This window comes from Stenella coeruleoalba (assembly GCF_951394435.1).
Source record: "Stenella coeruleoalba genome assembly, chromosome: 9".
Lineage (NCBI taxonomy): Eukaryota > Metazoa > Chordata > Mammalia > Artiodactyla > Delphinidae > Stenella > Stenella coeruleoalba.
The window spans coordinates 34,549,168-34,572,265 of NC_137155.1; the positions used below are offsets into that span (position 1 = coordinate 34,549,168).

General features: G+C 35.9%; 1 protein-coding gene across 9 annotated transcripts in view; it reads right to left on the minus strand.

Moving 5' to 3' along the window:
* HDAC9 (histone deacetylase 9) overlaps positions 1-23,098 on the minus strand; it is a 1,064,374-nt gene that overhangs the window by 481,300 nt on the left and 559,976 nt on the right. For all 9 annotated transcript variants that reach the window (XM_079931742.1, XM_079931741.1, XM_079931736.1 and 6 more), the window contains one exon: positions 90-331. In XM_079931742.1, coding sequence (XP_079787868.1) covers positions 90-331 — 242 coding nt within the window. The remainder of the gene's footprint in view (positions 1-89; positions 332-23,098) is intronic.

Sequence of the window (23,098 nt, forward strand, 5' to 3'; positions counted from 1 at the left end):
TGAAATATCCCTCCACTGCTCCCTCTTATGCCCATGTTATGGTGCAGGCTCCCCGAGTCAACGGTCAGAGACAAAGAAACGTTTGCTACCTTGATGTGCTCCTGAAGCTGAGCCTGGTGCTGCCGTGTCAAGTTCTCATGCTGTTTCTGAAACTCTGCGATCAAGAGCTGCTTCTGGATTTGCTGCTGTTGCTGGATGAGGAGTAACTCCTGCTGAAGTTGCTTCTCACGGACTACAGGGTCCACCACGGGCATCATCATCCTGAGGTCTGTCCTTAGGTCTAAAGGCGAGATGGGCTCCAGGCCCACAGGAACCTCTGATTTTACATCAACTGGAGAGACAGAAAAAAAGGATGGATGATAGAGGATAGAAAATTAGCACATTGACTTGGAAACAAATGAAAAGTGAAAGACACTATACCCCATTAGACAAATTTTACATCAACAAATCTAGTCTTTTTTTTCACAAGGATGGTAAAAGGTCTTCTGTATATCAGGCTTGATAAAATGAACCACAGGTTAATTTTCAGCCAGCAATTTGTACTCTGCTGTGAAATCTTCCACATTTCCCTTTTTCAAAGAGATGACTCCAAAGATTCATGGATATCAAAGTTGTTCATAAAACTTATTCTACTGGACCACTTACCAAATTCAAGTCAACTTAGGATAAAAAAATGCAACTCTATCGAGGAAAAGATGTCATGTTATATTAGAAAACTTCTAACACAACTAAATTTGTACACTTGCAAACATTTTTGTTTGTAATCAGAGTCAGAAAACATATTCTAAGATATATTCCTTATGAAGTAAACCTTTTAAAATAATGTATTTGTAGGGTTACTGGACCTACCAAAGAAAAAGTAAAAATATGCAAGCTAAAATGTGGGAAATGGTGAGTAGAAAGAAAATACAGACCCAGGGTAGACAGAAGTCACCTAATTTTCAATTTCAAATCATTGTAAAAATTTAAAAACTACTGGAACAACAACAACAAAAAATGCTTCTATAAATCAACTTTGATATTCAGGCTGCCAATTTTCAACCTCTGCTCTAAATCTAAATGCCTAGAACTTCCCAGGTGGTCCAGTGGTAAAGAATCTGCCTTACAATGCAGGGGACGCGGGTTCGATCCCTGGTCAAGGAACTAAGATCCCACATGCTGTGGGGCAAGCCGCGCGCCACAACTACTGAGCTCATGGGCCTCAACTAGAGCCCATGTGCTGCAAACTACAGAGCCCGTGCGCCCTGGAGCCTGGGCGCCACAACTAGAGAAGAGAAAACCCACACCCCACAACTAGAGAGAAGCCCACGCACCACAACAAAGAACCCACGTGCCGCAACAAAAGATCCCACATGCCTCAACGAAGATCCCGCATGCCAGAACTAAGACCTGATGCAGCCAAAAATAAATAAATTAAATAAATAAATAATAAATAAAACCTTAAAAAAAATCTAAATGCCTGTTCCCATAACTTTTAAAAGGATGTATCACCCTCAGGGTAACTGTGTTATCCTGAGTGTGTTATTTAAGTTCTCTAGGTCTCGGTTCCCTCATATGCAAAATGGAGATAATTACCATTAGCAGTAACAACACAGAGTTGTTAAAAGGATTAAATGTGATAATCCACTCAAAGACTGACAACATATATCCCTCAATAAATGCTTTCTCTAAAAAAATTATGTAAAAACAAATTTCCTGTGTATTAAAATAAATCATCAACACTGTGGGGCTAACCAAACAAAAATATGGAGCCAGTATGAAAATAAAATTGTTTATGATTTCTATTAAATATTAGAAAATAGAAACACTAAAACATCTAGAAAAATTATAAAACAAGAAAACAAAGAAACATAGCCAAACAACTAAAAAAAAAAATCCACCTTCACTAGTAAAGATATGCAAAATTTTAAATAAAAATAAGGCATCATTTTCTAATGATTAAATATCATATATATGATTCACATATATGCATATGTGTATGTACAACATCCGCTTGTATAGGACAAACATATGATCAAGTAGACAATTATATGTTGCAAGTGGCACTGCCAGTTGGTTTAAAACTTCTGAAAAAGTGATACGTGATATCACAATCTGGTGACATCTGTTAAGAGGCATTAAGTATTTCTACCATTTGATTCAGGTTTGCCAACTCTTGGAATATATCTTAAGGAGATAATACTAACAGGAAGAAACAGTTCAATGTCATACTGTTTACTGAAGTATTATCATTTTAACTGAAATCACCAACTACAAGGAAATGTCTAGTAAAATATGTCACATCCATTTCATGGAAAAATATGCAATCATTAAAAATAATGTTTATGGGAACATGAAAAATGTTGTTGTAACATTAAGTGAAAGAACAATAATAAAAATGACATATACCCTATGATAACTCTTTAAAAATTAGTTAATTTAGTCAATGTACATTTACTGAGAATCTTAAATTCCCAAGGTGATTCTAGATGTTTGGGTTCAGTAGTAAAACTAAAAGACAAAAAAATTCTAGCCCTCAAAGAGCATATATTCTACTGGAGATTTAATGGTATTAAGTTTCTGAATTCTACCAGCAAAGACTGGTGAGATAGAGAACAAAAGAAAGTTGTATTTTGGGTGGAAATATGAATAATTTTCCCCCTTCTAATTTTCCATATTTTTACAAATTGTATCTAATGCTGTGACTCCTACTCTGAGTAACTTAAATGTGAAGACTCCAGGCTGGAAACTACAAAGTTAATATTCCATGCAAATTTAAGAGATATTTTCAGGAAGTCAATAAAGCCTAACATAAATTCTGTCTATAGAAGTTAAGGCTTCAAACACTAAATGAAACGTTAATGTCTTGCTTATCATCTGAATTGTGTGTACACACAAGCATGTGTGTGTGCAGGCACGTGTGTGTGTCAGCTTGTAGGGGTGGAGTGGGGGAACTGATATCAATCTTGGTTGCTGACACTGGTGATTTTTCAATGTATAGATCAGAAGAGCTTGCACTGATAGTGCTGTATATGCCAGTTTAATGAAAATGGGAAAACAATTTATCAATAAGCCATAGTTTGGGGGACAATGTCTTCTAAAACATGATATTTACAAAAGGAAAAATAATAATTGTGACAAGTTTGGAACTAACTGAGGAAGATAGCCTGTAAGATCTCTTGGTCAAAAGGTCCAATGTAGAACTTTCAATTAAGGCTCTGGAGTAACATGAGATTTTGAGCATTAATTTATAGAGTTGGCGTTATTCCAACCAAAAGCAATGGCTGTTAAGCATATATTTCACTTTTACATTAAAAAGTCCAGACTAAAGCCTCAGTTTTTACATGGACATCTCAGTAAACAATTTAACCCTATAAAGGCAAAATGTAAAATTTCAAGAGATCCTGGGGTCTCTTGTTGCTGGCATTCTTAATATCCATAAACTATAACCGTCAACCCCCCGCCCCAAAAAAGAACAAAACCCAAAAGAGATAAGGAAAAAAGACCCCCAGAACTCTCCAAAACAGCTAGTGTAAGCCTCAAAGGGTAATTTGACTTCTTAACCTGCTATCCCAACAGAAATGATTGTGTCTAACTGCTTGCCTTTGTTCAGAGACTAATCACTAAATTGTGAAAAATCACCCTCAACTTACAAAAACTGCTCTTGATTATAAATAATTGCCCAAGACTGAGAGAAAGAGGCAGGCAAGATCCCAGTCTTTCATCCAATTTATTCAGCAGCAATCCACATTCCATTTGTCTAGACTAAATATAGCAGCGTTTACACAAGAAATCAATAGTGCTTGCAGAGAGGAGAGCGAAGGCATGAATATTTCATCAAACTCAGAGAGAAATGGCAATCAGCAAACTGATGGTTCTGTGTAGGTCATCTCTGGCCTGCTGGATTAGTTCCTGTTACTTGGACAATAGCTCATCTCTGGTTAATCATAATCATATCACAGCCATTCTTTCTATTTTTAAAATTAATTGCATTGTGGGTGACAAAGGCTCATCGTATTCCAAAAAGAATGACGGATTTTTCTTCCATCTTCTGTGACAGGCTAATAAGCCTCCCCAGGAGCAATAATAGTAACACAATACCAGGGCTGAGTTTCAACAAGTTACAGTCACTTACACATCACAGAATGTGAAAGAAAGGGCATTGTCCACAGCTGCTGTATTATCATAATCAGAAATAATCAACTAACAAGGAAAAATTAACAACCAATTTTAACAGTGAGGAAATGGAATCATCACTGTTCACAACATTTCTTGTCTAGGAACAGGCAAATTACTTAGAACAGGTGGCCAGTGATACATAAGTTAGAAGGAAGTTGATGATAACAGTAGCATTACCATTACTTATAAACAAATCCTGTTTTCTTAACAGATCTCATAACTTTATTTAGACTCACCTTATTTGTCTGAGATTTCAAATACATGTGACATATATATGTATATTATATGTTTATTGTTATTCTAATAGCAAATACCCAGTCAGAACATTTCCACATATATTTAGTCTTATTATTACTTTACAGAGTTCTGCTCGTTCTTTCCTCAGTGTCTTTTCTTACTAACTCTTTGATAGTTATTCCCTCCTCTACTTAGGACTTATCAACTCATGCAATTTTTTTTTTTTTTTTGCGGTACGCGGGCCTCTCACTGTATGGCCTCTCCCGTTGCGGAACACAGGCTCCGAACGCACAGGCTCAGCGACCATGGCTCACGGGCCCAGCCGCTCCGTAGCATGTGAGATCTTCCTGGACCAGGGCACGAACCCATGTCCCCTGCATCGGCAGGCGGACTCTCAACCACTGCGCCACCAGTGAAGCCCAACTCGTGCAATTTTTTAGAAATAGTTTTTATTTTAAGAAACATGGAAACAAAAAAGCTCCCATTTCAAAATAAAAATCTCAGCTCATATAGATGCTTATGATAATTACATTTATTTCAGCAACATATACACCTGTTCAGCTGTAACTAAATTTCTTTGATAAATACGTTGTTTTATATACCAAGACCATTAAACAGTTAAATCAAGGTACTAAGGACACACTAAGTAGTCACGGCATGTTTCTTAATTTTTCACTTTAGATGTTATTATTTATAGCACAGGTATGTAGGGAGAATTTTTGTATGTTCAAAAACAGGAATCTTTGGTTGCTTTTTTATCAGCTGGGTTACAAACAAGAAGCCATCCATTTTAAGAATGTTTTCAGTGAATAACTTGCAAACCTCATGGATGGAAAAATTCTAAGAATGCAAATTTTGACCATTTACAACTATCACAACAATGGTCAAGACTGTTCACGCTGTTCCTCTGAATGAGATCCCGAAGCAGTGCAGTGTAAAGCACAGGCTTTCATACACAGAAAAAAGGCACAGGCACAATCTCGCCACCAATTTGTATGTGTCAATTCAGTTACAAGTTGAGACTTGAAAAACCGTGACAAAAAATGGAACCATGTTTAACTATCTCAGTTAATAGTCACAATTACAACAGCTACAATAATATTCAGGATACAGCATCACCAGTGCTGCCCAGAGCCAGTTTATATGGAAAATAAGTTCTTACACCAAGAAATGGGTGACCACAACCACTGGCAGGTGGATATATGAATAACGATTTCCAGGTGTGGGAGAAACAAATGCTGCTCTGATCATCTGCTCAGCTTCTTTTGTTCCTCCTTTCCTGTGCAGAAATCTTTGGGCCTGCAGACTCTGCCCATGGGAAAAGGCTGCCTGTTGTGCTGTTTTGTGCTTTAACATCATCCTGTCAAATGTGTGGGCCTGTCATTAGTTCAGGGTTCAGAAAAGAATGTGGATATGGAGAACAGTATGGAGGAGTTTTTTTTCCTCAGAAACCTGAAAATAGAACTACCATGTGACCCAGCAATCCCACTACTGGGCATACACCCAGAGAAAACCATAATTCAAAAAGATACATGCACCCCAATGTTCACTGCAGCACTATTTACAATAGCCAGGACATGGAAGCAACCTAAGTGTCCATCAACAGAGGAATGGATAAAGAAGATGTGGCACATATATACAATGGAACATATTACTCAGCCATAAAAAGGAATGAAATTCGATCATTTGTAGAGACGTGGATGGACCTAGAGACTGTCATACAGAGTGAAGTCAAAAAGAGAAAAACAAGTATCGTATTAACACATGTATGTGGAATCTATAACGATGGTATAGATGATCTTATCTGCACAACAGAAATAGAGACACACACGTAGAGAACAAACATATGGACACCAACCGGGAGAAAGGGGTGGTGGTGGGATGAATCGGGAGAAAGCGATTGACATATATATATTGTCGATGCTATGTATAAAATACATAACTAATGAGAACCTACTGTATAGCTTAGGGAACTCTACTCAGTGCTCTGTGGTGACTTAAATGGGAAGGAAATCCAAAAAGAGGGGATATATGTATACGTATAGCTGATTCACTTTGCTGTACAACAGAAACGAACACAAAATTGTAAAGCAACTATACTCCAATAAAAATTAATTTTTAAAAAAATGAATGTGGAATACCTCTCTCGGATACGTGTAATCCATACTTTTTCAAAGTATAGCCTTTAATAATAGTTTAAGTACATGGGAAATGCTGCAGGAATTTATATGAAACTTCAGCAGGAATAGACATCTTTCACTAATCTTTCCCTACTTGTTTCATTTTTGCACCCTTCGCCAGGAGAGGCTGGTTCTATTAACCTATGTGTACATGTATTCTAATGATACCGTGTCATCTATGAAACTCTGCTCAATACCAAGATGTTCACTTATGCTGGTTTGACAGGTAGTGTCAGAGAGATTATTACCTGCTCTGTATAGTATGTACTGCCTTGTCCTGTCATTTCTGTACTTTCTGGCCAAACTGAAATCAATATGGAATAAAAACAGTGACACCCACTACCAATTAGGAAGTTATCTGGTTTACTGTGTCTTAAACTCTTCATATGCACATATGCAATTCGACTGATCATCTGGTCAGCTAACGCTAGTACAGTTTTCACTGTGAGCCTTCTTGAACAGAAACTGGAGAGGTCTTGGAGAATGGATGGAAGAAGATCCATAAGTATCACTTACAGTCTTTGTGCTACTGATACAACTTTATGTGTGGGATGTCAATCCCACCATGAAGAATCTTAAAGTTTGCTCTGGTACAGCAACAGGGGATACCTAGCTTTTGTGATTCTAGCTTCACTGACACTTCCTCATCATTGGTTACGTTGATCACCAGAAAGAATTCTTCAGGTAGAAGCCATGGGCTTTGGGAAAGAAACAGAACTTAAATGTTTTTCTTCCTTCAACTCCATGAACTTGATTTACATCCACTTAAACCACCTTGATATTTCCTTTTCTGAAATCCTGCTACCACCTCTCACTCCCTTTCTTTTAACACTGATTTGGAACAAAAGAAATCCAATTTTGTAATTTTATTTACACTTTTATCCATTATATCTTACTTGTTATATCACAGCATAAACCTAACTGAGGGCTGGCCCATGTCTGATGGCTGTTTGTATTTTGTTCCTCTAGCTCTTTGCCTCAATAACTACATTGCAGCATAAATTCTTAAGTATAATATAATTAATACTATCTAAAGAAAGTATCAGACTGTTTAGGGCTGTGTATATCTAAAATAACATTGAAATCACTGTTTTTAAAGTATCATAGGTTAACATATCACTTTTCATTTACACCTTTATTCAGCAAATATTTGTAAAGCCATGTTAATTGCCAAAACAGTTTTTAGTCAACAAGAGAAGGCACTGCCTTCAAGGAACTCATGTGTTGATGCACATCAAGCCATAAACTGATGTAGAAAACATGACGCATCAAGGGCAATGATGTTGGTGCTCTAGAATCCCACCTGGGCCCTCTTCTATTTTCCCTCCAGGACTCTCAGTGGTGATATTTTCCATTCCCAGGACTTTATTTGCTTCCTCTACGGTCACAATTCTCTCTCCAGCCTAAACATCTATTCTAAACTTGCCACCGATATGTATAACCAGTACTGTTACTCTTCATTTACCTGTCTTACTCTGCTCTTTCTCCAGTACCTCTGGAGAGGTACTGTGCAGCCAGAGGAGAACATGAAAGTGATATTTGACTCCTCTGTCCCTTTATTATCCATACCCAATCAACATAAACAATCTTTTCTACTCTGAAATATTTTTTGAATTCATCAAGCGCTCTCCACTACCACTGCCTATTTTACTAAAGCAGCCCTCTGTCACTTTCCTGGGTAACACCCATCAGTGGAACCCCAATCTTTAACATGATGGCCTATTCCTCTATGACGTGCTTTCTGCCCGTGTTTTCAGCTTCAACACCCCCTACTCTCCTCCCTTCATTTGAATCACACCGATCTTCTTTCAGTCTGTGAACACACCATGCTCTCCGAAATCTCAGAGATTTCTCATATACATTATCTCTTTCTAAATTCCAATCCCACCCCATTTTTCTATACTGATTCTGACTTATCCTTCATATCTTAGCTAAAAATGATTTGATGTAGGATGTCTTTCTGTATCTTATTGTATTTTCTCATTAAAATTTTCAATTCATTTTCATAATATTTGTTTAATTGACTCCCTTCACCATTATTCTAAGTTCCTTGAGAAGAGGGACCACATTTTCAGTGCCTGGCACAGCATAAAATCATAGTAATGCCTCAGTGCATACCTGAAATGAATGAAGGAATAAATGAATGAGTGATAGTGATGAATCATACGGTAATAAAATTAGAAACACATATGTACATATCCAATTAAAATCCTAAAACAATTACTTACTAGTTCTTTTTGACTGTCTGAACCCAGGTAAACATTGACTGTTTATTGATAAGTGAATGAGTTTCTGGCAAAAGTGATTAAGTATTTGAAAAAAGCAATCTCAAAAATTTTTCCACCTAAGATGTCATTTCACATTTCCCAGACCCCAAGTTATCTCTTAAAACTCAGTGTGCTGACAGGTGACAACCACCAAAGTGCAGGAAGGGAACGCTGAGTAAAATAAAACTTACCCATCATCCTGTTTGCCTCAGTAGAGATCACCAAGAATAAACCACAATCCTGAGTTATCTAAACAGTAAGGCCTAATTCATGAATGATTACCCCATGTTACATTATGAGAAAATTAGAACAGAACCGATAAACTATAAGCTAAGAATTTTTTTCAAATCTCCAATTTGAAAAATGAAGAATTACTAAATTAATAGAAAATTACTAAATTAATAGACAAGACAGTAAATTAATTAATACTAAATTAATACAAAAGAATAAATCATCTTAAGGTTATTTAATATTTTCTCTAAAATATCCAATAACTGATTTTTTAAAAAATATTGAAGTGCCTTTTATTGAAGACTCTTCACTGAAATGTGTAGAATCATTGCAGACTGGGAAGGCATATTTTTTTCTGAAAAAGTAAATTACTCAATTTGAATGTGGCTAACATCAAAAATGGAAAATGCAAAAACAAGCAATACAACGTCAGTTTGATGACAATGTTGCCCAAATTTCACTTTAGTAATACAAATAAATATTCTTAGCTTATTTTCCACTGTTAATATTTATATCATAATGAAATAAAGAATAAATTAATCAAACTTGAAAAAATAATTTCTAGAACAAGAATACTTAAATTGATTAGTCCAGAAATACAATTCTCCCTGATAGTGATTCTGTTCAAGTTACACATGTTTACTGTTTCTTTAAGGTGCACTAATACATGGCATAAATGAAAAGAAAATAAATGCAAGAAGCAATCTGAGCTTTTATTTACTATTCTCTTATTCCCAGGGGTCTGAACAGGAAACAAAAATAACCACAAATGACTAAAATATCAGTAGGCCTTGAAATATCAACATTTAAGCTAAAGAAAGCTAACTTTTTAATCAAAGCCTTACTATTTTGATTTACTTAATTCAAATTCCCTCTCTGCAAATATGCTTTTGAATTAACGAGTCATAACAAACCATAACACCAACATGAACTGTCAACTCATTTGTAATACCCACTTAGTTCTAAAGTATCACAGTGTTTGCTAGTGCTTTACTATTTGAGAACCAAGTAGAAGCTTCACTGAGTTTCCTGCAGTATGGGGACAAAATCAAACCAATTTACGTGACTTCAAGGTAATAGGAGCTAAGAACCTAATCCATGTCATTTTGTAATTTGAGACAAAAATTTAATCAGATTTAATGATACCTGTAAATGAAACATTCAGTAGATGAGAAATGTTAATGCCGTGAAGTAGAGAATACAGGTATTTATCTAAAAAGTGTCACTTATTCAGCCATGTATACCACTCATCATCTAGGATGTACAGCAAACTGACCTCTATAAGAACTATGACGAAGGTGGGACAAACTGTCTCCTCCATATTTTTCTCTACAACTTATATTTTTTTTCTAGGTTACAGACAAGTACTAAATTATTACTATTTGCAAACAGCTAACACAACTTCCTTCTCATTACGAAAACTTAATATGTGAGGCAGGGGATTCCCCTCTGACTCCAGAATTTAGTTCATCACCTGACATGTAATGTAAGTTTAATAAATATTGGTTGAATAAATGATTCTCTCAGCAGAGACCTCACTCTAATAACACTTTTTTTGAACAAATTACATTTGTTTATTTGGCAAATAGACTTTTTTCAAAGAATATGTTCCCACTCCTCTATCAGGAACCCTTGTGTGCAGAAGTATGTAACCGTATTCTGTTTTGAGAGAAAAGAAGAGCTTTTATTGGTTTTGTGTACTGCCAGCAAGAAACAATTGCCTTTAACCTAAAAAATATTCCAATATTTTCTGAAAGCTTCAATGCTTAGTATATTTAAGACAAGAGCATATATTAAAAGTTGCAGGAAGGTATGAAAGAAAAAGAGCAGAAATGCCATGCATGATGCTTCTCTCATTTTCCTCTTCGATTTAAACCATGTCTTTTCCTTTTCTACTCTCTAATCTTCAGTCTTGCATAATGGGACTAGGACTTCAACCTTTTTTTCCCCCCTTCTCCAGATCTCAGTTGTTTTCTAAGCTCTGAGGAAATCTTTATTACAAAACAAAAGTCTTATAGTCCCACTAAAACGTTCTAATATAGGATTGCACTCACTTTTAAAAACAAAAACATTTCTTTATACAGCTGGACACTTTCTTCAAATAAAAACTTATGAATAGTCCCAACGTATAAAGCCAGCACGAGTGCAACTATTAAGTAGGAGCCAATCTCCCACCCACTCACTTCCTCCCTGGCCTGTTCCCCTGGGAATCCAGACTCCATGGAATTCAACTGAAAAACACTGCTCTAACGGCATTATTTCTTTATTTGCTAAATTCAAATCAGAGGCAAATTACATTAGTCCTCTTTCAAAGAAAAATGCACTACTGTTTCATGGAATTATGAGAATTTGGAATGTATGATTTGGAAATAATAAAGTTTCACTTTGTACATACAATTTGGGGGTGAAAGTTAATGTTAAAAAATAAAAATTCGGGACTTCCCTGGTGGCACAGTGGTTAAGAATCCGCCTGCCAATGCAGGGGACACGGGTTCGAGCCCTGGTCCGGGAGGATCCCACATGCCGCGGAGCAACTAGGCCCGTATGCCACAACTACTAAACCTGTGCTCTAGAGCCTGCAAGCCACAACTACTGAGCCTGCGCCTGGAGCCTGTGCTCCGCAACAAGAGAAGCCACCGCAACAGAAGCCCGCGTACCGCAACGAAGAGTAGCCCCCTCTCGCCGCAACTAGAGAAAGCCCAGGCGCAGCAACAAAGACCCAACATAGCCAAAAAAGAAAAAAATCATCCAAAATTGCACAATTTCAAACCTAGCCAGATAAATGCATTGGCACCCGTGTTTATGTTATTGCCACATGGTGGCGCCACTCTTGTTCATAAGTAGAAATACCCACTGTCCTTTGTCAGAAGTGCTTCAGAGATGAGTTTTAAAATAATTATGCAAGCTTGGAATTATGCAAAGTTTTCAGGCCTTGAGCATTTTAATGAAACGTGACTTCCCTCTGCTGATTCCAAATTTAGCTCTCTAAACTTGGGTAAGAACAAAGACTAATACCATATTGTTCGTTGGTCTGGAGAGTTGTTTTGCTTTAATTTAAATTATGGAGCCAACACCAATATAGCACTTACTATGTGCCACACACCGTTCTGAATGCTTTAAAAGAAATGTTAACTCATTTATCCTTCTTCACAACACTGTAAGGTTGTGCGATCTGGTAACCCACGGGGTAGACACAATTATGAGCCTCACTTCACCAATGAGGAAAATGTAGGCCACAGAGGAAACTGGCCAAGGTCACGTGGCTACTTAGTGGTGCAACAGGAATTAGAACATACAGCAACCAGCTGCAGAGTCTATGGTCTTGGCCACTCCACTATTATTCTTCTTGACTTCTACAAAACAGGTATCCAATTTAATTTCTACACAGTTCACCTTGAAGTTTGCCTTGATGTAAATGAGAATGAAAAGTTTTTTGTTAAAATAATATTACATATGTTTTAGAGGTAAAAGGAAAGCATTTGCTTGTAACAGCCGATATATACCATAGAGAAATGTGTAATGGAACACATTTCTGCATATTTTAACACATTGGTGAATTTTCAGGTGTTTCAATGCTCTCTTTAGAAACAATTCTGTATTTAGGAAGTGCAAATTTAGTGTTTCACTCTTTTCTTTTAGCTACAGAAATTTCTGTTGAGTCTATACAATTTTTAAAAATTCATCTTACTCTCTAATCTGAAATCCACTAACTCACAGGTAAAGACAGCCTAATAATGAAGTTATTATTAGTACTTGATTAACTAAATAACATTGGATTGTTTCAGAAAGAGATCCTGAATCATATTAACTGTAAACTGTTAATGAGACTTGAATGTATTGTTCATAAATTTTTAGATTACTTTTTTAATTGAAGAAAGCGAGCAGTAACAAAAAGGAAGAGGCAGCTGTTTTTTGACAGTATGAGAAAAGATTTGACAGGATAGACTGTGGTAGTTTATCTTTTTCTTATTTCAGAGGTTTTTTTGGTTCATGATTCCTTGTGCATTATAGAAGATGATCACTAGCCATTAAGGCACAACTTGTTAGGTAAGTGGAAGGGTCTACCTAAAAGAAGAGCCTAAAATTGTCAGAAAAATCTAATTTTTTAAAAATATATAAAGAGAAATCAATGTGACAGTATATGTGCCTTAAAGATATTCATAATTTGGCATAAGAAAATGTAATAATTTTTCTCTTCTGTTTAATTAGACTGTCATTAAAATTTCTATTCCTGGTAGAACTCATAGTATCTGTTTATAGAAATAGGCTGTATTCAGAGAACTGTCAGCATTACAGAATGCTTCTCAATATTTTAAGCACAGCTTTGAGATAATCAGTCTACAATTTGAAGCAGTATATACAATTTGTACAAACAAAAGTATAAGAAATAATTTAAAGCATTAAAAATGAACATAACTGTGTAGAGCCGGGGTAAGCAAACTATGGCCAATTCCAGCCTGCCTCCTGTTTTTTTACTGCCTGCTACACATGAATGATTTTCATATTCTTAAACGGTGAAAAAGTAAAGAGAAAAACCTTTCATGACATGTGAAAATTACGTGAAATTCAAATTTCAGTGCTCACAAATAAAGTTTTATTGGAACACAGTCACACCCATTCACTTATTTATTGTCTATGGCTGCTTTCACACCACAAAAGCAGAGTTGAGTGTGACAGAGGCTGTACAGGCTGCGAAGTCTAAAATAGTTACTATCTGCCCTGACTGAAAAAGTCTGCCAAACCTGTGGCAGAGAATCTACATCTACTTTTTATTCTCATACAGTGATACCTCCCATTGACAATCCAATGCCTAAGCTACCTCTCTACTCTCTACCCTACTGGTATAATGTAGAAGGTTAAAAATTACCATAGCTTATTTCATCTAAAATAAAACATAATTAGGAAGCAGATTACGCTGACAAGGAAAATTCCATGTAAAAGTAGCTCTAAGTATTTTTATTGGACTAATATATTAGTTTTAGGCTTTGTTACTCGCTCTTCGCATTAAGCAGTTAACTAGAAAACAAAAATAGAAGTAAGAACGATGACATTTTAAAGTGAGGGATGTATGCTGAGCACTAGCTACAATTTTTGCATGGAGTTTTTTCATTTATTATAGCAATCATTATTCCCCTTTTACAGGTGATGATAATGAGCAATAGACAGGCTAGAGTGAAAACTTCCAAGGTCACATACACAACATTTTTTTAGGTGCTACTTTTTTTTATCTTGCTTACTTAAAATCATGGTAAATATTAACTTCGAATGAGGCTAAATGAAAGTCACTGTATCATACTCCATATTAAAGATTCAGGTGGCTTCTCCTTCTAACTTATCTCTTTTCTATGAGGAAAGATAACAGACTCTGCATGTTAGAAGCTAGATCTAGAACAAATATTTGTTCAATTGAAATTTCTTTTACTAAAAAGAAAAGGACACAGACTGCTCCCATCTGTGTAGCAGTTGATATATGATTCCTCATACTACACACACACACACACACACACACACACACACAGCCCGTACATCTTACAGAAATCAACATGTGAACATTTGCATGAGTTTAGGAAAGGAATGGTTAGAAATTATAGGATATTGTGTTTATTTGACGTTAAAATTTTTGTTAATAATGTGTGGGTTGATTTAGTTTGTATGGAATATTTTAAAACCTTGAGGTTTTAAAGAAACAGCACATGTACCTCAAAGCTACAATAATACCTACTACAAGGTTGGCTATTATATCCTAGCGATAGATCTGCAGCCAAACCACTAAAGAAATGTGGTGCCTCAAACAAAATAGACTTACTAGTTAGGCATTGTAAGAAAAAAAAAACCTATGGAAAAAAATAGTTACCCAAATGTCCTTCCAGATATTAATGTAATTTTAAATTAATGTAACCCAAGATTATAGGAAATATATTGCTAATCATAGAGTTTACCACAGCCATTCTGAATCCAATGGTTTCATTTTATTTTCCACAGAATTCGTAATATAACTTAGATCAGATGAGTTGAGATTCAACAACTTGAGAACTCATTTATTACACAGAATTTTAAGTTCTAGTTTTTTTTTAAATGCTTTAACTCAGCAGTTTGGTATCTATAATCCTTCAAATTAAAAAAAAAAGTAAATATTACCTTGGTTAAACAAAAGAGAACAAAAACACATGAAAATTTTCTTTATCCTAAGAGAAAAGACACTTTTATAGTGGTTATTCAGGTTTCCTCTCCCTGCTGGGGTAGAGGGAGAGATAAGGAGACAGAATCCCATGTGATTCCTTAGGTCAGTGAGGAAATTCAACCTGCCACGTTAGGCATGCTTCTCTAAGATTTATGGAGGTCATTCAGTTGGGTTTATTCCTCTCAAGGTAAATTTGGCAGGATGCAGGATTTAGTCAAAGTCAAGGTTCAGAAATTTCTGGGCATGTCTGGAGAGCAGGTGGGGCTGGCACAACAGATGTCCATTTGCATAAATGACTAAGGCACCTCCTAAGAAAAACTCATCTTCAGCAAAGAGGAAGCCAGGCCTGACACACGTGACCTGATAACCAAGCCTCAGGGCCTGAGTGATTCTGATTCTCAACACAAGGTGCATCCCTCCTCTGTCTACTCTCACTTCCAGGTCCCAGGGTGCAAACCTAGATCCCACCTTCGATGCTGCTCTGAAAATGCTTTCACCAAACTCATCAGTAACATCAAATTGTTAAAACCAAGCCTTGGTGTTACTTGATTCTCACAATCATGGGACACAGCTGTTTTAGAGAATAGATAAATGAATTGATCTATCAGTCCATCTTCTTTCAATCACTGGCTAATACCCAAGATCTTGCCAAAGGAGAGAAGCAGAACATGGCAGAAAGAAAACTGAGTCCTTGGTTCTAATCTTCATCACTCTACTTCTACGGGCCTTGGGTTCTTCATGTAAAAGACAAATAAAAACTAAGAGGCTGAAGTAATGATCTCAAGGCTTGTTTTAGGGCCAAGGCTATTCTTTCCCAACCTTCAAATATATAGAATATGTATTAGTCTCTATTAGAAAGTCTGTCTCATGAGATAGGCAATTCCTGTTGCCTTTATTGACTTCTTTGGGTAAATCAGCAAGGCAGGGTCTGACCATAGAGAAAGCAAGGGGTCCTAGGAGGAAAGAGAGGGATGCCTACCAAATAGAAGAAAATGACAGAGAATGGAAAGCAGGAATTCCCTTAGAAAAGCTTTATCTAATTAAAAATTATCCTAGGGCATGCCTTGCCTGAGATATAAAACTCAATTATGGTCAAAATTATTCTATTCCCTGATTGTGGTGTATGGAAACTTCTCAAACCTTCCATTATAAACAGCAAAACACACTTTCCATTTTCTATTTCAAAGAACATATTTATTTTCCTCCAAGGGTTGTTTCTCAGTGAGGTATAGTGAACACAGTATTTACATTTTGTTTTATTAATTACTTATGAAAGTAAGAATAAACATTTTCCTCAAAAGTGCTACTACAGAGCAATACAGTACTCGATTTGACAAAAATCAGAAATATTATTCTGATCCCATGAAATGTAATGGATAGTCAAATGTGCCCACATTGCTTAATAAGGTAACAGAAAATTGCCAGTAATTAGGAAGAAGAAAACCAACTAAAGTTGAAAAGTAAAACTGAAAAAAGAAATTACCCACAATTTAAATATCTTAGAATTCCTTTTTTTGGTTAATGTATAAAAATAACATTACCTGCAAAGGTTTATACAAGTAAAATTACCATCACACATCAATTTACTTATTTTAATTATTTCAGTGCATTTAGATATGAACTAAGCTTTGGGTTTCTTTTTTTTTTTTTCCTAAAAGAATCGTCCTTTTTTTTCCCTCTACAGAAGTACCCTAACTGTCCAAAGCATTTGGTCCTGTTCAATAGTTAAAGAACTCTTTTTTTCCTCCTCTCTCTAATTTGGCTTCAAGTCAATGCTGTTTTTCTCCTTCCAACTGTTTTGGACATATGCTGGCCCAACTAACAATGGTAAACACAGCAAGCTGTCTCTGATATGGTGCTGATTAAGTCATCTTGTGAGCAAGCAGAGTTTGGATGTTAAGATGCTAAGAAAAAAACTACTTTCAGAAATTCTCCTCCCTTTGAAAAATATTTGGATTTTCAATTTTAAATTATATGATAAACAAACCATGGGATACTTTGAAAATACATTCACTCAATGCTGGCCTAGGCATTTGAGAAAAATAGAAAACGAAAACATGGTTCTTATATTCATGGATTTTACAGTTTAAAAGTATAAGGGAAAAGCACAGGGAAGAGTGGAGCCCAAACATGGGCTTAAAAATAACTTTCTAAAGAATGGCACTTGCATGTCTTGCAAGAAAAAAGGTATAAAATTAAAATCATGAATACTTTGAATTGCATTTTTATATTCTATTAGTAAAATATTAGTACAAAACTAGTACCTTACACCAAAAGATTTAGGAATAGAGATCCAATGAATACCATAAGCATGTGGTACAAAATAATTGGAAGGAATACAAATATTGTAGAGTACATAATTGTTATTCAGAATGAAAAATTATTTTTAAATATTGGCATCTCAGATTCTGTTTTTGTACATGTGAATCGAGCACTTATTTTTTACTTAGCTTAGATAGCTAAGTGCCAGCTTCCCCTCATTATGCAAACAGATAAAACCAAATTGTTAAATAAAGCCAGAAATACAATTCTTCTCTTAAAATACATACATATTTGGAACCCTAAGAGGAATAAGCAACTCAAAAACGGGACCACCTCAAACTTAAGAAAACTGTAATATTTTATTTAACACCAAAGCTCTCACCAGGTTAATACTATCCATTATTTGACAAATGTGAAAGCAAGACAGATTAATTAATTTATAATCATGGACAATTTTTTTTTCAGTTTTTCTCTTAAAACTTAACTCAGTTTTCTTACCTCTAAACAATGCAGGCCCCAAAAATAGAAAGGTGAGGAGTAATAACTAGTTGTTGTTATCAAAAGATTTACAATCTAAGCAGGGTGGGTATCTGAGGGAAGAAATGGTAAGAAAACATACAAAAGGTATAGAATATGATAAAGTCTACACTTAACGATCTGAATAGATAATTAGGGATGTTGATGGGTGCAAATTTTTGAGAGTTTTCTCTATGAAATGTATTGTGCTAAGCACCTTAAATACATTATGAAATCACAGAAATAGTAACAATTCTTTCTATACGGGTCATAAGAAATGCTCCTGAGTACAAGATATTAAGAGGATGGTGGATGGAGAAATAACTAAAAAGCTAACAGCAACAACAAAAGCAGACAAGAAGATAACCATTGAATAACTAAGGTACCGAACACAGAATAGAAAGGGATGAATTTAAGAGATGTCTTCAAGGTACAGTCAGCAAGACCAGAAGACCAACTGAATGAAACAACTAGGAATTCTTTAAAAAAAATCACTGATATATTTAGATTATGGTAGCATTGTTACAGCAACACTGAACTTTTTTGTTAATTTTAAAATTATAAGGCAAAAGAACATATAATTTTATTTTCTTTAAAGAGGCAAAATCTTTCAATGGCAAAGGTGGGGAGCACATAAATGGCAATAAACTATTTTGTAGTCATCAATATGTTTTCTAACTGTACAAAACCATATTATAATATATTTAGAAATTCTGGGAAACTTTTGATCAGTAAATACAATCAAACTAAGTAAAAGGTCAATAAAAATAATCTACACATCAAGAAAGAATAAAATTCTTAGGCAGAAATTAAACAAAATAACTGCAACACCTGTACACTGAAATTATAAATCATTTTGGAAAGAAATTAAGTGAGATCTAAATAAATGGAAATACATCCCATGTTCATAGATCAGATGACTTAATATTACTAAGATGGCAATATCCCCCAAATTTATCTGCAGATTCAATGCAATCCCTATCAAATCCCTACTTTTGCTTTGTTTATTTGCAGAAACTGACAAGCTGATCTTAAAATTCATAAAAATGGAAGGGACTCACAATAGCCAAAACATTCTTGAAAAGAAAAAACAATATGGAGGACACACTTCCTGGTTTTAGAACTTACTACAGAACTATAATAATCAAGACACTGGCATAGAACATGTGTATATATCAATGAAATAGAACTAAGTGTCTAAAAACAAAGCTTTACATTTACGGTCAATTGTTTTTTGACAAGAGTGTTAAGACAGTTCATGGAGAAAGAACAGTATTTTCAACAAATTGTGCTAGGACAACTAGATATCGAGATGCAAAAATAATGAAGTTGGGACACAGACATGAGAACGGACCTGAGGACACAGCAGGGTAAGGGGAAGCTGGGACGAAGTGAGAAAGTGGCATGGACTTATGTATACTACCAAATGTAAAATGGATGGCTAGTGGGAAGCTGCTGCACAGCACAGGGAGATCAGCTCGGTGCTTTGTGACCACCTAGAGGGGTGGGATAGGGAGGGTGGGAGGGAGACTGAAGAGGGAGGAGAGATGGGGATATAGGTATACGTATAGCTGATGCACTTTGTTATATAGCAGCAACTAACACAATGCTGTAAAGCGATTATACTCCAATAAAATAAAAAAAAAAATGAAGTTGGAACCCTACCTTCCACCACACACAAAAAATTAACTCAGAATTGATCACAGACGTAAGTGTACAGCTAAAACTATAAAATTCTTAGGAGACAACACAGGAGTAAATCTTTGTGGTCTTGGATCCTGGCAATGGTTTCTTAAATAACAAAATCAAAAGCACAAGGAAAAAAAGAAGATAAATTTACATTAAAGTTAAAACTTTTGTGCTGAAAATGATAACATCTATACAAAGAATGGGGGAAAATATTCACAAATTATAAATCTGATAAGGATCTAGTATCCAGAATAAATAAATTTGTAAGAGTTAAACTGAACAACAAAAATACAAACAACCCAGTTAAAAAAATGGGCAAAGAACTTGAAAAGTCATTTCTTAAAAGAAGATATACAGGGGCTTCCCTGGTGGCGCAGTGGTTGGGGGTCCACCTGCCGATGCAGGGGGCGCGGGTTTGTGCCCCGGTCCGGGAGGATCCCGCATGCTGCGGGGCAGCTGGGCCCGTGAGCCATGGCTGCTAAGCCTGCGCGTCCGGAGCCTGTGCTCCGCAACGGGAGAGGTCACAACAGTGAGAGGCCTGCGTACCGCAAAAAAAAGAAAAAAAAAGAAAAAAAAAAGAAGATATACAAATGACCAATAAGCACTTGAAAAGATTCTCAGCATCATTAGTCTTCAGGGCAATGCAAATCAAAACCACAATGAGACACCACTTCACACCCACTAGAATGGCTATAATAAAAAAGACAGATTATACCAAGTATTGACAAGCACTTATGACCCAGCTATTCCACTTCTAGGTATATACAACAAGAGAAATGAAAAACACATCCAACAGAAAAACTTGTACAGAAATGTTCACAGCAATATTATTCATAATAACCAAAAGACAGAACAACCCAAATGTCGATCAGTCGATGAACTGATAAATAAAATGTGGCATATCCATACAAGCGAGTATTATTCAGTAATACTAAATAGTAAAAATAAGTGAAGTACTGATACATGCCAACATGGATGAACCTTAACAACACTATGCTGAACAAAGTAAGCTAGCCACATAAGACTAGATACTGTGTGATTCCATTTATACCACAAGTCCAAAATTGGCAAATTTACAGAGACAAAAAATAGATTAATGATTGTTTATGGCTGGGAGAGGGAAAGTGGGAATGAGAAATGATTGCTAGTGGGTATGAGTTTTTTTAGGGTAGACAAAAGTATTCATAGATTGTGGTGAGGGTTACATAACCCTGTGAATATACTTAAAAACACTGAATTATACATGTTAAATGAGTGAATTTTTATGATGTATCTCAATTATGTTGTTAAAATAATTGAATAAAAAATTTTAAATATACTGGGATCTAGAAATAACAAAAAGTTAATACATAGAACAAAATATTTCTTCATTTCGGAAATATAAAAGACAATCACTTGGGAACTGTTACATTTCCAGAAATATAACATACAGAAATTTTAAATTATGCAAAGTGAAAGTTGCCAATGCCTTATTAATATTTTCCCTTAAGCTATTAAGATTATATTTTTAATTCAATACATACTATCGCCAGCTTCTTTGGAGCAGAATGTGTGAAAACACGGACTTAAAACGCCACCACAGTATTGACTCCATCCTTTTAATCAAGGCATCAGACTTTTCACGTGATCGAGAAAAATGATTCATTTTCTTGTTCCTTTTTCCCCCTGACACTTTAGGTTTTCTGGGGCTAACTGATACAGTATGAAGGAACACATGTGGTCTGCTTCAAGCCTCCAATTTCTTAACTGAAAAGCCACTTTCTTTCTAATGCCTGAACAAGAGGATAAATCAAGGTTAAGGTCCAAGCAAAACTCCTGTATGTATACTCAGACGTTCAGGATCTTCCCCCTTGCCCCCTACCTTCTCCTTAACAACCCTTTTCTTCCCACCCCCTTGATGTTTCCTCTGTGACACTAGGTGAGCTAAGTCCCATGGTCCCCACACACTCATGTCATCAATGTAAATATTTCACCTTTGTCCATTTCCCCACTAGCAAAACAGAAAAGGCCCTCAGCGAGGTTGCTTTATTTGTGCATCCACTCATTCCACAAATACATTCTGTTTATTAAGTGGCAATCACTGAACCGAGTGACAAAACATTGAACAAAGCACTAAGGTGGGGAGAAAAATAAACATTATTCAATTATACTACAGTGAGGAAGCATGATATCAGAGATACGCACAGGGCACCGTGGGCACGCTTTACACAACAAGTTTTGGAGCTGGGTATATGCAGGAAACTTCAAGTAATTACTGCCACAGAGGCACACAAAGGATGTGGATGGCAGAGTGTTGAGTGTTGAGAGGAGGAAGTGGAAGCTAATATCACATGACAAAGAGTTTGAGACAAAAAATTAATATTTATTGAGTGAATACTCTGTTACAGAAACTGTACTACTGCGTTTCAATCTATTTTGCTCAGTTAATTCTCCACAACTCGGTAAGGTCTTTAGTATGACGATTTCCATTTTACAGACGGAATATCAAGATTTAGCACAGTTATGTTCCATACTCAACATTTCTCAGCTGAGAGGTAACATACATGGAAAGCTAAGTCAAATCAGTCTGAGCACAATTACGACATTATTTTCTATAAATTATCCACATGACCTTTAAGATTTCTGCAAATGTTAGGCAAATTAATTTTTAAGTAACTAATAAATAAAATATTTGCTTCTTGGTAAGGCAGAGTGATTGGGATATTCAAGCACAAGGAAAATGCACTTGTCATTATATATTCTTCTACGTATTTTAGATGTCATATCATATTATGTATTATCTATTCAAGTGAATGAATAATCAATCGAAATAAATACAGGACAATACCTGTATTTATGGATCACCTCTGCTAGTCTCTGGTGTCTAAGCTTATATTTAAGTAGGGCAGCTAGCATTACTGGCTCCGACAAGCACGTATGAAACAAACAGACTTTAGACTGAGATATTTGATTGAAAAAGTATCTCACAGACTACATTAAAGTTTTTCAAAAGTTATATTCCCAAAGCTGTTACTGAATAGTTGTCTCTACTTTGGCTGAGACCCCAGGAAAATGAGTATCAACTACTCCCACATTCTAGATCACCCATGTAGGAAGGCAAAGGTATAAACATAACCAGTGTGGGAACCCATGGCTCCTCAACACTCAAAGGTATAAAAGAGCTGCAGTAAAAATGGCCAAGACATTGGAGAAAAGAGATGGAGAGTTTCTTGAGGAAGAGTGTCCATGTATGTATTCCCCAGCCCACCCCCTCCTCCTTAGTGATGTAGGGCTTGCCTGTCCCTCCCCTTAAGATTAATGAGAAGGGCTTGAAAGAACACACTTGGAGAACTTGATATGTTTCCTGAAGTTTTGGAGACAGGGTGGACTGGTTTCTG